This window comes from Saccopteryx bilineata, chromosome 12, assembly GCF_036850765.1.
Source record: "Saccopteryx bilineata isolate mSacBil1 chromosome 12, mSacBil1_pri_phased_curated, whole genome shotgun sequence".
In the NCBI taxonomy this organism is placed as follows: Eukaryota; Metazoa; Chordata; class Mammalia; order Chiroptera; family Emballonuridae; genus Saccopteryx; species Saccopteryx bilineata.
Genome location: NC_089501.1, coordinates 4,995,793 through 5,012,468, shown reverse-complemented (window position 1 = coordinate 5,012,468; position 16,676 = coordinate 4,995,793). Strand labels below are relative to the sequence as shown.

At 38.6% G+C, this 16,676-nt stretch overlaps 1 protein-coding gene across 7 annotated transcripts in view; it reads right to left on the bottom strand.

Moving 5' to 3' along the window:
• Window positions 1–7,917: 7,917 nt before the first annotated feature.
• The window catches only part of CEP57L1 (centrosomal protein 57 like 1), a 60,876-nt gene continuing 52,117 nt past the window's right edge, over window positions 7,918–16,676 (bottom strand). For all 7 annotated transcript variants that reach the window (XM_066247680.1, XM_066247682.1, XM_066247681.1 and 4 more), the window contains 4 exons: window positions 16,356–16,433; window positions 16,013–16,239; window positions 14,857–15,001; window positions 7,918–10,700 (listed from right to left, as the gene is read on the bottom strand). In XM_066247680.1, the coding sequence (XP_066103777.1) occupies window positions 10,485–10,700; window positions 14,857–15,001; window positions 16,013–16,239; window positions 16,356–16,433 (666 nt within the window). In that variant the 3' untranslated portion in view covers window positions 7,918–10,484. The remainder of the gene's footprint in view (window positions 10,701–14,856; window positions 15,002–16,012; window positions 16,240–16,355; window positions 16,434–16,676) is intronic.

Sequence of the window (16,676 nt, the reverse complement as noted above, 5' to 3'; positions counted from 1 at the left end):
TACTTAGATTCTACACAGAGGTAGTGATTAGACAGCAACAATGGCTGAGGAATAGTGAGATAATTTGTTAAACAATTCATGTTGAGATGACATCAGAGTAATGGCAGCATGAGAGATACTCCTGATCTCTTTCCTTGAAATTTCAACAAGTGGAACAACTATAACACAGTGATGGAACTGCAGCTGGGCTCACAGGCATGCCTGAAAGATTCATGTACTGAGTGGACTAAAGGTGGGACAGGTTGAAAAGGAGGGCAGGAGATAAAATGCATTCATGGTGGGCTCTGGAGAGGTGACAAACCCAGACTAACTGGATTTTTTTCTCTCTGCCAGACTATGGGGAAGAGGGAAGCTCAGGCTGTTTGGATTTTGTCTGAGGGGTACAGAGAGGGAAACTTAAACTGGGTCTCCTTCTGCAGGGAGGAGTGGTGAGATAGTGGGGCATAGGGGGAGATAAACCAATGCAGTCAGAGGGAGAGGTCATGGCCAGTATTTCCATGGTCCACCTGGAGCCTGCACTTTGCAGACAGAGAAAACTAAAGTGCAGCCCCCACCCTCCCAGATCCTGTCTCTCTGACCTCACCATACCAAGAATGGCAGAGACAACCCCACAGCTAGCTCTCCAGAGCCATTTTCTCTCCTGAAGAACAGAGGTGCTCCATGTCTGGTCCCCAGGTCTGTTGAGATATGGGGAGGAGCACCTGGAGGCCAGAGCTCTCCATTGCCAGACCTCTAAAGCTATAAAGTCGAAGCTGTAAAGCCCTCACAACACGCCCCATCCACCAAAGCAACTGCAGCCCTGCCTACATCATTGCGACAGCAACATCTCAGCGGAGGACAGTCCAGGAATTTCATAGACTAAAACTTGCAATACAGCGACACCTACTAAAAGAAACCTCTCAAAATTAAAATTTATTTTCTATTTTAAAATTTTCTTCTTTTTTTCTTCTTTGTTTTCTTTTTCTCTTTTGAATTTCATTTTCTTTAATTTTTATATTTTCTATTCTTATGTTTTTGTGGGTATATTTCTTTGTTTTTTATTGTTTTTTGTCTTCAATCTTTGTTTTCTGTGTTTTTTTCATTATTATTTGTGACATTTAAAAATTTTTTATATATTTTAATTTTAACTTTTCATTTTTTAAGGATTTTTTTTTTGGTTAGAGTCTGTAACAATACCACTCTCAAATGCCATCAATGAAGAAGAAATAGAATACCATGGCTACAGAAAACAGAGACGTATTTCAGAAATAAAATAGAAAATCTCTAGAAAAAATCTCAATCACATGGAAACCTTGGAGTTAAATGATAGAGAATTTAAAATGAAAGTTCTAAAAATACTCAATGAGATGTGAGGAAACACCAATAGGCAACTTAATGAGCTCAGAAAGGAGACTGAAACTTTAAAAACATAGATGAAGAACTCAATGCATGAATTAAAGACTGAGGTAGCAAGTTTAACTAATAGAACAAGCCAGATAGAGGAAAGAATCAGTGACACCAAAGATGGGCAACTAGAAATGCTACAGAGAGAAGAGGAGAGAGACTCATAAATTTAAAAACCGAGAGTGCTCTACAAGAATTATTTGACTTCATCAGAAAGAGCAATATAAGAATGGGTATCTCAGAAGAATAAGAGAGGGAAAAGGAATGGAGAGCCTATTCAAAAAAATAATTGATGAGAATTTCCCAAGCCTATGGAAAAAGTGAGAGCCTCGAATGCAAGAAGCAAACAGAATGCCGAGTTACCTAAACCCAAACAGACCTACTCCAAGGCACATTATAATAAAATTGTCAAAAATCAATGACAAGAAAAGAATCCTCAAAGCAGCTAGGGAAAAGAAGACCATAACATATAAAGAAAAGCTCATTAGGTTATCATCAGACTTCTCATCAGAAACTCTACAAGCCAGAAGAGAGTGGACCCAAACATTCAAAGTACCAGAAGAGAAAGATTACTAACCAAGAATACTATATCCATCCAACTTGTCTTTCAAATATGAAGGAGAAAAAAATTTTTGCAGACATACTGAAGCTGAGGGAATTTATCACCAGAAAACCTGCACTGCTGGAAAGACTCAAGGGGGTTATTCAAGCAGACACAAAGGAAAAAACAAATCAAATCTACAAGTAAAAGCTCCCACAAGGTCACAATAAAAACAAAGATAATCTGTGACAACAGTAACATAAAAGCAGAGAGGATAAAGATCTGCAGTAGTAAAGGAGGATGCAGTGTAGGAGCACTCATAAGACAAAGGACACTTGTACATATGGACATTTTTCTTTTAATAACTTAATAATAACCACCCACAAAAAAGCCACTACTGAAACACACAGCTTAAAAAAAGAAGAAACAGAGAAAAGAGGTATGGAATACCATTGTACAAACCAACTAACAGAAAGAGAAGAATCAAACAAGACACAGAGCTACCAAAAAACAAAATATAAAAATGGCTATAGGAAATCCTTAAGTGTCAATAATTACCTTAAACATAAATGGACTAAACTCACCAATAAAGAGGCACAGAGTAGCAGATTGGATCAAAAAGCAAAATCCTACCATATGCTGCCTTCAAGAGACACATTTAGGCTGCAAGGACAAAAGTAGATTCAAAGTGAAAGGTTGGAAAATGATTCTCCAAGCAAATAATATCCAAAGGAAAGCAGGTATCACCATACTCATATCTGACAATGCTAACTTCAAGCCAACAAAGGTAACAAGAGAAAAAGATGGACATTTCATAATGATAAAGGGGACATTGATTGTATCAAGAAGACATAACTCTTCTTAATATATATGCACCAAACCAGGGAGCACTAAAATATATAAGACATCTACTAACTGATCTAAAAATAGAAGCAGACAAAAACACAGTCATACTTGGAGATCTCAACACTGGCTTTAGATAGATCATCCAAACAGAAAATCAATAAAGAAATATCAGTCTTAAATGACACACTGGACCACATGGGCATAATAGACATTTCCAAGACATTTTATCCCAAAACATTAGATTATACATTCTTGTCCAGTGTGATAGAACATTCTCAAGATTAGACCATATGTTGGGCCACAAAACCAACATCAACAAATTCAGGAAGACTGAAATTATACCAAGCATATTTTCTGATCATAAGGCTTTGAAATTAGATTTAACTGCAAAAAGGAAGTAAAGAAACCCACAAAAAATGTGGAAATTAAACAACATACTGCTAAAAAATGACTGGCCAAAGAAGAAAAAAAGTAGATATCAAAAGATATATCCAGAGAAATGAAAATGACAACATGACATATCAAAATTTCTGGGATGCAGTGAAAGCAGTAATAAGAGGAAAGTTTATATAATTACAAGCTTATATCAAGAAACAAGAGAGGTCCCAAGTAAACAACCTAATATCACACCTTAAGCAACTAGAAAAAGAAGAACAAGGGCAACCCAAAGTCAGAATAAACAAAATAGTAAAATTCAGAGCAGAAATAAATGGAACAGAGAACAAAAAAACTACAGAAAAAATTAATATAACAAAGCTGTTTTTTTGAAAAGACCACTAAAATTGACAAACCACTGGCTAGACTTACCAAGGAAAATAGAGGAAAAACTCAGATAAATAAAATCCAAAATGAAAGAGGAGAAATTACCACTGACATCATAGATATACAAAGGATCACAGTAGAATACTATAAAAGATTATGTCACCAAATTCAACAACCTAGAGGAAATGGATAAATTCCTAGAACTATATAATCTTCCTAGACTGAGTCATGAAGAAGTGGAAAACCTAAATAGACCCATAAGCAGGGAGGAAATAGAAATGACTATCAGAAACCTCCCAAAAATCAAAAGTCCAGGACCAGGTGGCTACACTAGTGAGTTCTACCAAATATTCCTAAGAAGATTTGGTACCTCTCTTTTTCAAAGTTTTCTAAAAGTTAGAAGAAGAAGCCAATACTCCCCAACACATTTTATTTTTTATTTTTTTCTGAAGTTGGAAACAGGAAGGCAGTCAGATAGACTCCCACATGCGCCCGACCGGGATCCACCTGGCATGCCCACCAGGGGGCGATGCTCTGCCCATCTGGGGCATTGCTCTGTTGCAACCAGAGCCATCTAGCACCTGAGGCAGGCCTGAGGATGGCCATAGAGCCATCCTCAGTGCCCGGGCCAACTTTGCTTCAATGGAGCCTTGGCTGCAGGAGGGAAAGAGAGAGAGAGAGAGAGGAAGGAGAGGGGGAGGGGTGGAGAAGCAGATGGGTGCTTCTCCTGTGCGCCCTGGCCAGGAATCGAACCCAGGACTCCTGCACGCCAGGCTGATGCTCTACCACTGAGCCCACCAGCCAGGGCCTCCCCAACACATTTTATGAGGTCAACATAACCCTGATCCCAAAACCTGGCAAGGACAAGACACAAAAAAGAAAACTACAGATCATTGTCCCTAATGAATACAGATGCAAAAATCCTAAAGAAAATACTAGCAAATAGAATACAACACATTAAAAAATAATACATCTTGCCTGACTAGGCAGTAGCACAGTGGATAGAGCATCAGCCTGGGATACAGAGGGCCCAGGTTCAAAACCCTGAGGTGGCTGGATTGAGCGTGGGCTCATCTGGCTTGAGTGTGGGATTGTAGATATGACCCCATGGTTGCCGTGTTGAGCCCAGCGGTCACTGGCTTGAAGCCCAAGGTCGCTAGCTTGAGCAAGGAGTCACCAGATCAGTGGGAGCCCTCCCACTCTCATCAAGGCATATATGACAAAGCAATCAATGAACAACTAAAGTGCTGCAACTAGGAGTTGATGCTTCTCATCTCTCTCCCTTCCTATCTGTTTGTCTCTGTCTGTCTCTCTCGCAAAATAAAAATAAAAAATAAAAAAAGTTGATCAGAGATGGATAAATACTTGCTGACTGAACAAATTAAACACACTGACATACAAATAAATAGCTAGCTTGGTTCTCAAAATTCTTTCTTTTAGCATTATAATAAAGAAAGCATCATTCTGAATGCCCATTGTCTGTGCTGTCAGATAAATATACAGTAAAGTACAGGACTAATTTTGACCAAGGGTCGTGTAAAATATAATCATATATCCTTAAAAGGTGAAACAGCAGAACAGGTAAACTGGTGCCTGAAACGGCACTATCTGACCCAATATGCTCAGTTAGATGAGACCATCAAATAATATGTATCATGAACTAACCTACCAAATACTTATTGAGAGGTTACTTATGGGCCAGGTACTGTGTGAGGTGCTGGGCAATAGTTGAGCAGGAAAGAATCTTGTTCTCAGGGAGCTTTCAGTCCACAGGAAGACAAACAGTAACAAGAAATTATGCTAAGTGTAAAGACAGGAGAAATACTTGGGAGAGGCAGCTAAGTAAGATTTTGGAGAAGGCAAGGGTGTGAAGGGGAGGCTTAGAGAGGGCTTCTGAGAGGAACCAGTAAATTGAGATCCAAAGAGGAAAAGCTAGATGACAAAGCTAGGCAAGAAAATCCAGGCAGATAATATGGTGGATAACTGCATCCTTATTCTAAAAGATTCTAGAAAGCAGACTATATCATTCATAGAACTTTTTACCTTTCTTTGATAATTCATAATGCCCAACATTCCTCTGCCAATCACTAACCCCTAGATCCAGCCTCCCAACATGACTGTTGAACTGGTTATTAGAAAGTCTTATATTGTCACAAAACTGCCTCAGTGCATAAGGTAACAAGAGATCAATTTGATTCTCTACTGTTTTCTATTAAAACTGCTAAACACATAGGTATACAATGGAACATGCATATATAATAAAATAAATTTGTCAGTGGGGGTATGCTTATTTATAATTCTGATTGCCTAGGATATCTAGTAGGATCTTTCGCCAAATAAAAATTCAATGGCTCAATATCAATAAGAACACTCCCAAAGTACCCGCCAGGAAAACAAAAGCCACCCAATTCTTTAAACAATTAGCCTATAGCTATAATAAAAACAAACTCTGGCCTGGGCAATATTTTAAAACTTTAACTTTATAATTTTGTTCTAATTCTCCTTACATAATAAAACACACACACACAGCAATTAAAGGAGAAAAGTGACATGAAAATAATATATAGGTTATAAAGGTAATTGCTGAGGCCTGGGCAGGCAAGGCCTATTTAATTAGAAAGAAGTACTGTAAGTTTATTTTCAGATCAGTGATAGTCAATATTGTTTTTATTTATCCTCACTTTAATAAAAGATGCCATGGCACCCACTGAGTTTTTTTCTTTCATCTTACAGATGCTATTCCATGTTAGAAAGGCTTGTTTTGTACATCTGGGAGTCAGCTGGTACTTATCTAAACCTCACACACAATTCAATGTTCTCAGTAGGTACAGTTTTAGTTGCAGCTGAAGAGAGTCCCAGGAAAGCCCATCAGGAGTTTCACTATTTACTCCACCAATGGCAGCTGGTGCATTTTGGCTACAGTGTGCACTCCTGTTGTGCCTGATAAATCAACCCTTTCCTCTTAGTTTGATTTCTCACAGGTCAAGTTTTAATTTTTCATGTCCTATCCAAAAATTAAGAGTAATACTTTACAGTTAAAATTGTATTTTTAAAGGCTACACAAAAGCTCAAAAGCAATTACGAAGTACAGCATCCTCGCCAGCTAGCTCACGGCACTAAGCATCTCCTCCAATATCACATGGCCGAACATTGAGCACTTCCCTCTGTCTCTCCCACAACCTAGTAAGGACGGCTGGCTTGCCAACGACCCAAATAAGTAGTTAATTCAAGATTCCAACGCCTATTTCCAGGATCAGAATATTCAGTGTATCTGCTGCTTTAAACACTCAACTTTCTAGTTTCACAGTTTCATCGAAGCTGAGACCCATTTTGGCTAGAAAGTTCCACTTTTACGTTTTCAATTTCTGATAAATAACAGACAAACAACCTGTTTTTCACTTAAGAGAACAAAATCAATGATATCCTACCGAGTTTCTGCCAGGCAGATCACAGCTGCAGGGTTACTACAGCCACTCTGCACACTGACCACTGATTGCCGGTCCAGGAAGGAAATCGTCTGTTCCACCCGCGGAGTCAAAAGCTCTGGCAAGCAGCGGTATGAGCCGAGACACATTTTTAGTCCAGTAGGTGTGATGGAGGAACAAAAGACCATTCTGCATTGTCTCTCAGTAAGAAATGTCACTCCAACAACCAAGAGACCCCAAACCGAGCTGCTGTGTGACGTATTTCTGCACCATGGTAGGATTGTATTCTTTACCCCTCCTACTAGAAACCTGAGCTAGGGAACAAGCCAAAGCAATTTCTTCCCAGGCACATAGAAAAAGAAAATGACAAAAACAAAGACCCACCCCCCAAAAAAACCCGAAGTAAATTGGAATACTCCCACTTTTTAGGAAGAACACATTTCTGCCTTGCTCTCAGGCTTTAAGTCGCGTGGTTAGGTTCTTAACATCCCCCCCCTCCCACCCCGGCCCCAGATTTAACGTTTATTGAGTCTTTACTCAGTGCAAACCTCTGTGCTGGGTTCTTTAACATGTTGTTTCATTTGCTCCTCACAATAACCCTGTGAGGTAGACAGTAATATAATCCTCACTTTACACACAAGAAACAGAGGTTCCAAAAATTCATTTGATGTCCCAGTTACTAAAATGCAGTGTAATTTGAACCTAAGTCTCCTAATTCTGAAATTGTTTATTCTACCACACTATACCGATTTTTGCAAGAAAATTCTAAATTGAAATATTCAAGCATTTTTAAAAATGGCTTTAAATTTTTTATGGTATTTTGTTTTAGAGATACATTCCTAAAGTATGTACACATAGTACAGTCACAAGTAATGACTTTAGTACTAATAAACTGAATACACTCAGCCTTCTTAAGTGCAAGAAAACAAAAGCACAGAAAAATATGGCTACATTATGGTCCTGGTGAGTGCATGGTAAGTGCAAAAGGCTGTACAAATATGTACTTTAATCATTTAATAAATTCAACAGTAAGGGGATTGCCAGAGAGAAACGGGGGTGGGGGAGACAGTCAAGGGGGTAAGTGACGATGGGGGAGACTTGAGTTGGGGTGGTGAACACACAATGCAATATACAGGTGATGTGTTGTATGTAGAATTGTACAACTGAAACCTGTATAATTTTACTAACCAATGCCAGCCTAATAAATACGATAAAAATTTTAAAAATAATTTTTTAAAAAGGGCTACATTACGGTCCTGGTGAGGTGTTTTGTTTTGCTCAGTATAAACTATAGAACTCACACTATTGAGAATGAAAGGCAATGGAAAAACAGGGAAGGTGATGAAACTGAGTTCAGATGACGTGCTCTGTGGAACATCTCTGGGCTGAAGGCGCTGATGGATGGAGGGGGAATGAACGCTGGTGGAGGGCAAATGTACTTAGTTAAACCAGGGGAAAAACTTTTATCTCTGCCATTAGTTATTTTCAAGGACAATTCCAAGGTTCAATCTGCCTATTTTTAGTCATCTCCCACTTCAGGTATGGAAAGGTCTTCTAACCTAGTACATCTCTCACAGAGAATGAGTCACAGTTCTCCCCAGAAAGATCACAATTACCCCCTTCACCTACATACATTGTTGGGGAATTTCCTAGGACATAAAGATTGTCTTTTAAATTTGGTGGGTTTTCCCTGGCCGGTTGGCTCAGCGGTAGAGCGTCGGCCTAGCGTGCGGAGGACCCGGGTTCGATTCCCGGCCAGGGCACACAGGAGAAGCGCCCATTTGCTTCTCCACCCCTCCGCCGCGCCTTCCTCTCTGTCTCTCTCTTCCCCTCCCGCAGCCAAGGCTCCATTGGAGCAAAGATGGCCCGGGCGCTGGGGATGGCTCTGTGGCCTCTGCCCCAGGCACTAGAGTGGCTCTGGTTGCAACACGGCAACACCCAGGATGGGCAGAGCATAGCCCCCTGGTGGGCAGAGCGTCGCCCCATGGTGGGCGTGCCGGGTGGATCCCGTCGGGCCCATGCGGGAGTCTGTCGGACTCTCTCCCTGTTTCCAGCTTCAGAAAAATGCAAAAATAAAATAAAATAAAATAAAATTGGTGGGTTGTTTTTTTTTTAGCTTTTAAGATCCTGACCCAAAATTCTTTTAACACTTATCATTTGAACATTCCCTCAGCTGTGGACTCAATAAATAAAGATGTACCTCCAACTCTGTCCCTTTGGAATCACCATTTCTTAAACTGTTACCCTATTTTCTGAGTTCTTTGATTCCAGTATGCCTTTTCTGTCTGTCTTCTATTTTTATTTTCGTTAATGAGTCCATCTCTAGTTGTCTCTAAAGATTTCAGTGAGAAACCAAAAAAGTTCAGAAGAGTCACACTAGTTTTCATAGGCTTCTGGAAAGATAGGCCAACAAATGTAAATTTATTATAAAGCACACAAACGCACAGAAATCACTTTTGTAAGCACTGATTTAAAAATAGGAAAAATAAGAATGTACCATATTTCCCCAAATTTTTGCTGGATGAGGTAATGAAATGCCCAACTTCATCCTATACTTTCCTGTAAAAAAATATGCCAGTTTTGTGGGTCCTGAAAATTCACACTCTCAATTTATACTAATGAATATTATATGTAATGCAAAAACTAAAAGTCATCAGAAGTTGTAGTTCTAAAACTAGATTTCTAAGAGAATGGGAATATTAGAGGAAAGCTTCTATAATTGAGTTGTCATCTAAACATGAAGTAACTATGAGTATTCATTTGTTATTGTCATAGAAACTGGAGCTAAAGGCCTCTTCAAAAAGCTTTTCCATTTTCCGAAATGAAAAACATCTCACAGCTCTAAAACAAAATAGGGATAAAGTACAGTAGTACCTTGAGATACGAACAGACCAATATACAAATTTTTTTTTAAAGATACGAGCTGTGACTCGGTCCGTATTTTTGTTTGAGATCTGAGTGAAATTCCAAGATACGAGTCATGATTCGGGAAGCTGCTGCTAGTTGGTGCGTTGGCGCATGGGTCCAGTATCGGCAGTTTGATATATGAGTTGACTGACTTACGAGCTTGGTTACAGAACGAATTAAATTCGTATCTCAAGGTACCACTGTACCAGGAAAGTTAAAAGACCTTTCCACACTCTTCATTTTACATTGGCTCATAGGGTTTACAGGCCTACTAAATGGAAAAGTGGAATGGTACTTGAAATGGCATTTAAAATTTAACTCAATTTTAAATATCACCAATCCAGTATAAAAATTTTTTAGATTTAGCTTAAAGATATCTGAAAAGTGAACAATGTTTCAAAAATATGGTGAGATGAATATTTCGTCAATAAAAAAAAGCAGTCATATATTATTTGGGACTCTTAGGAGGTCATTGGGCATTAATTAAAAAATACTACAACTTGACACTTTATAGAGGCTAAAACCATAATTCAAAATTTCATCAAGATATATTAAAGCCACTTTAGACAATTCAAGATCTCATTGACAGAATTCATTTAAGGTGGCGGTTTGCTATAGTGTTACTGTTCCCACAGGATATCATCTCTTCTCAACTTCATTTGAAGATTATGGACTTGTATTGGACGAAAGCTACTGTTCTTCTGAAGAGAATTATTTAGCAAACTTTTTCTGGGGCTGTTTTTCTTGTTCTTTGATCGTTGAGGGCTGCTATCTTCTCGAACATCTGAAGCTTCACTCATCTTTGAGTTCTGAACTTTTTGCTGCAGTTTACGAACCTAGAGGGGAAAAAAACTAATATTTTAGTCAAAAGCATGAAAAATGCACCCTGTAAGAGATGAACTGGATGGTTAAAAACAACATAAAATTAAAAAGCTCATTAAGTTTTTATTTATTGAATACCTATTACATGCCTACTACTGTGCTAGTCAGGTAGAAATACAATAAATAAAACCTTTGCTCTCAAGAATCTTACTGCTCTTATTAGTGAAAGAAAAGCACATACGTGACAGCTAGAGAATAATTCAAGTTGGGATACCTCAGTGTAGGACAAAACTGTGTATCTGAGAAGGCCAAAGAGGGCAAGGTCAGTGTGGGCAGGGAAGCTGAGAGACAGGTTTATGAAGAAAATGAAATGGGTAAAAACTAGAAGTCAGAACCTGACCAGTGGAGGGTGACACAGTGGATAGAACACTGACCTGGGACACTGAGGTCTGCTGAAGTCCCAGGCTTGAAAACCTGAGGTCTCTGACTTGAGAGCAGTGTCATCAGCTTGAGCCCAAAAGTCACTGGCTTGAAGCCCAAGGCCGCTGGTTTAAGCAAGGGGCACTATCTTGGCTGGAGGGCCTGCGCCCATCAAGGCATGTATGAGAAGCAATCAATAGCCCACTAAAAGTGCCTTGACTACGAGTTGATGCTTCTCATCTCTCTCCCTTCCTTCCTTGTCTCTCATTGAAAAAAGACAAAACACTAAGACAGAGAGGACAGAAAGGGACCTTTCAGGTGATATTAACAGCAAAAATCTGGTGCTAGGAATGAGCATCAAGTTTATAGAGTCAAATATATAGACATATTTCTTAAAAGTATTCCTGAATTTAAAGTACTATGGAATGCTAGTAACAACAACAACAAAAATCAAGGGAATAACCTTATCTCATTAAGTAGCATCTAGTAAAGGTTGGGTAGACAGAATTAAAACAAAACCTATCAACCAGTCAAAACCCATTTCTTCAAAGTCCAGTCTATTACTTAGTCTACTGCACTTATGCATGGGCCTAATCTGTAGAGCTGACCAGACATAGGCAAAGTACCTGACGTTCTACTTGTCAAGGCTATTTTAATTGCAGACATTAAATTTATCACAATAAGATGCTTGAAAATTTATGCTGCTACAGCTATTATGAAATATAAATAATATTTTCGCCTGACCAGGCAGTGGCGCAGTGGATAGAGCATCAGACTGGGATGCGAAGGACCCAAGTTTGAGACCCCAAGGTTGCCAGCTTGAGCGCGGCTCATCTGGTTTGAGCAAAGCTCACCAGCTTGGACCCAAGGTCGCTGGTTTGAGCAAGGGGTTACTCAGTCTGCTGAAGGCCCACGGTCAAGGCACATATGAGAAAGCAATCAGTGAACAACTACGGTGTCGCAACAAAAAACTGATGATTGATGCTTCTCATCTCTCTCTGTTCCTGTCTGTCTGTCCCTATCTATCCCTCTCTCTGACTCTCTGTCTCTGTAAAAATAAATAAATAAATTACACACACACACACACACACACACACATATATAATATTTTCAAAACACAGTTTATGGGCCTTGGACAGTTAGCTAAGCAGTAGAGTGTCGGTCCGGTGTATGGAAGTCCTGGGTTCAATTCCCGGCCAGGGCACACAGGAGAAGCACCCATTTGCTTCTCCACCCCTCCCCCTATCCTTCCTCTCTGTCTCTCTCTTCCCCTCCCACAGCCGAGGCTCCATTGGAGCAAAGTTGGCCTGGGCACTGAGGATGGCTCCATGGCCTCCACCTTAGGCACTAGAATGGTTCTGGTTGCAGCACAGGAACACCCCTGGGCTGAGCATCGCCCCCTGGTGGGCATGCCAGGTAGATCCTGGTTGAGTGCATGTGGGAGTCTGTCTGTCTGCCTCCCCCCTTTCTCACTTCAGAAAAATACAAAAAAAAAAAAAAAAAAAAAAAAACCTACAAAAAAATCCCAAACAACAATTTATGAACAGACTGCCTAAACAGTCATTTAAAAAATGACTACTTTTCTATGGCTGAGCATAATTCCATTGTGCAAATGGACCACTCGTCTGATGGACACTTGGGCTGTTTCCAAATCTTGGCTATTGTACATAATGCTGCAGTGAACATAGGGGTGCATATATTCTTTCAAATCAGTGTTTTGGGTTTCTTCAAATATATTCCTAGAAATAGAATCACTGGATAATAAAGAAAGTTACATTTTTAATTTTTTGAGGTTAACTCCATACTGCTTTCCACAGTGGCGACACCAAACTGCATTGCTACCAACAGTGCATGAGGGCTCCCTTTTCTCCACATTCTCACCAACATTTTCTGTTTGTTACCTTTTGTGACATCATGAACGGAACTGGAAGCCTTACGCTAAGTAAAATAATTCAGCCAGAGAAAGACAAGTGCCATATGATTTCCCTCATATGTGGACTCTAACAAACAAAATGAACTGCAAAATAGCGACAGGCTCATAGATGGAAAGCAGGCTGACAGCTCTCTGTGTGTATGCTGAGTAAGGGGGAAGGGATCGAGCAAAAAGGGACAAAAAAGAAAAAACTTATGGACATGGAAAACAGTGTGGTGACTGCGGGGCAGGAGCAGGAGGAGGGTACGGGGGATTCATGGTGATGGACGGAAACTTGACTTGGGGTGGTGAACGTATAATGCTGTGTACAGATGCTGTGTAGTAGAGTTGTGCACCTCAAACCTGTATAATTTTGTTAACCAGCGTCACCCCAATAAATTCAATAAAAAACCGCAAATATGTGTTAGAGAAAACCAAATTAAACTTATTACTCTAATTTAAATTGCTTTGGAGAATGATGTCACTAATACAATAGGATAGTTCAGTATTGTTAAAATTAATTAAAGTGAATCAAGAGAACACATTTGAGGTATTTCATGCATGAAACCCAACAAATAAAAGTTCTCTTTATAAAAATATAAAATGACTACCTTTCTATTTCTTTCAAGTTTCTCCTAAGAAAGTATGTTACGTAATCCTCACCCTAACACAAACATACATTTTTACTTAGTATAGCCTTAAAAGCCAGTAAAGCAAAATCATTTGCTTCAAAACGGTCATATTCCTCTTTCTTTCTTTACTGAGCATAGAATAAAGGCAGTACAATGCAGCATCCTTTATTACTGTCCTATAAAGAGGGGGCTTAATTGTGAGGTTAATATATCACCAATTTACTGTATTTCCCCATGTATAAGATGCACCTTTTTTCTGAAATATTTGGGGTCTAAAAACTGGGGGCGTCTTACACAATGGTTGTAGATTTTTTTACTTGCATTTTCCACTTTTTTGCACGAATGAGTTGTATGAATTTTATGATGAATAAAACTTGAGTTCAATAACTTTATGTAATACATTTCCTTTCAAATTTCGGGCCCCAAAATTAAGGTGCATCTTATATGTGGGATCGTCTCATACATGGGGAAATATGATATATGAATGTGATTATTAAAGAGGCAGGAAGGTACACTATGTGACATGAGGGTTCCTGGAGGCTCCCTCTGCCTTCAGCTCCAGCAGTGTAACAGTGCTAGTAATCCAACCTATGCAGTCCTTGTCTTGAGATAAAATATAATATTCCATGATTCCTCTGTTAAAATATTAAGATCGTTAAGCTACTCTTAATTATTAAGAATTCACATGAAGGAAAGAGTCCCCTTCACCATTTCACTACAGCTAGCCGGGCACAGTTCCTCAGGGAATGCAACACAGCACAACTTGTTCTGGGAAAGTGGAAATAGTGGGGTAGGGTTGGGTACTGCTTGAGGACCCAGGTTTATGACTGGTACTGAATTAGAGACCTGCCAACAGGTCATTATGCCTTTAGGGGAGGGAGAAATAAGGGGGGAAGTGCTGAATGGGTAATGGAGAGCAGCAAAGCAAATTCAGCATACCTCACAATTTTCCCAAAGACATTTCTGAATGCATAGCTAACCATTTTTTCTCCTTCACTGTCTTATCTTCACTGTGTTATGTAGGAGGCCATGTCATTCTAATGGGACAGATGGCTCTATTCTATAATAGGCCTGAGAGACTCCTGTTTATCATCTTTTCCCTAAGTCATACATACAGACCTCAAATCTGGAAGGTCAGACAGAGAAGTAACACTGAACCCAGGTATATTATCTTTTTATTAAAATCATTTACTAAAGCCTTCTTACACTGTCTTGATGCTTCATCAGTTTGGAAATCTGCTCTCCTTTAATTTCCATTTTCTTGACTAAATGCTCTAGTTCACATTCTATATCTTCACAGACTGAATGGCTTTCAGTTTCCTTCATTTGATTCAATAGTTCTTCGTGCTCTCTATGAAAGAAAAGCAAATATTAGGCACTATTATAGTTTATGGTATATGTCTTTGCCATAATTAAACAATATTTTGTTCAACCATAAATTTTAGTCAGTTAAATATTAACTTTCAAAGACAGTGTCTTTCTATAACTAGGGTTATTCAATTAACCCTATGGTAAATATAAGCAGGTTCTTGTGATTTGAGATTAGATACATTTAGAAATATCTTAAATGTCTCAAAAAAAAGTTTGAATTCTTGATGTTCATAGCTAAATGTAGCAAAATATTCTGATGTCCTTAGCTAGAGGCGTTAGAGTACTCTCTTTACTTCCAACTTTGGAGTTATTAATGTAAGATCTATGGAAGAATTCCAGCTAAAGAAGTATTTGCCAGAGAAATCCCTAGATTAGGTGATAATCTACTTAAAGAAATACCGTCAATAGAACTAGTCACATCTACATTGGTCTTAGTTCAATTAGCTGGCCAGAGAAGTCACATACTCTCTGGAATTTTGTCAAATATATATTTAAATTTGGAGCTAAAAATATGCATCTCATACAGAATCTTGGTTGTTATGGATACTTCAACTTGTAATTCAGACCAGCCAGAGTCTAAAACAGAAAACTGCATTCCTACTTGTCTAATGAAATTATTCATTTAACTAAAAGATTTATAAAAAGATGTAACAATCTTTCTTATAAAAGCTTTTGTGAGTTATAATTTAAGATAATCAGATCACATTTGTTAGAATGACAGTAATATTGGTCTATAAATTCAGCTTGGGAATATAGAAACTGCTTAGATTGAAACAGTAGCAATTATATACAGTTGAACATTTAAATCCAATCCAGTAGTATTCATAAATACAATGAAAAATCAGTGACACAAAATTTGCAGATCAAAGTAAGTCCAATGCCTACATAAGGCCATTAAGAATTTACAAGTGGCACTGTTCTTAAAACTAAGAAGGAAAAAAAGATACCTAAATATCTTGCTACTTCTGCTAGAGAATAAAAACATACTTACACAGTCATTTGGTCCAGCTCATCTTGCATTGCCATCAGAAGTTCAGACAAATTGTCACCAATGGAAACAGAATTTTCTGAGTCAGGAAGCACAGCTTTACACTGGGAAGTTGTTCTAAGAGGCTTGTAGAGACATCTGGGCTCAGTAACTTCAGCAGGTTTCTGAAGACTATGTTGCCTATAGTGCTGCATCATCAGCAGAAGGTTTTGCATACTTGCACTGGCAGACTTTAGAGGAAAACAAATAGCTGAGAACCATTTCAAACAACTGATAGCATTTAAATAAAACTGAACAACAAAGCAGGAGTTTGCTTTGAACAAGTATCTTCGTTTTTCCCTCTCACCTTCTCAGTCACCATCGGCACTGATCCATACTTTGAATAAATGTGCTGAGGTGGTCCTCTTTTTAAACATTTCGTTTTCTAAATATTGAGAGGGGAAAAAGTAAACAAAATATACATTTTTTTAAAATTGGGAAATTAAATTTAACTCAACAGTAAATAAATAACCCGATGAGAAAATAGGCAAAATACAGATTTTACTGAAGAGGTCATAATGATGGCAAATAAACACATGAAAAGATGCAACATCATTAGCTATTAAGGAAAACGCAAGTTACAATGAAATATCACTACGCACCTATCAGAGTGACCAAATAAAAAATA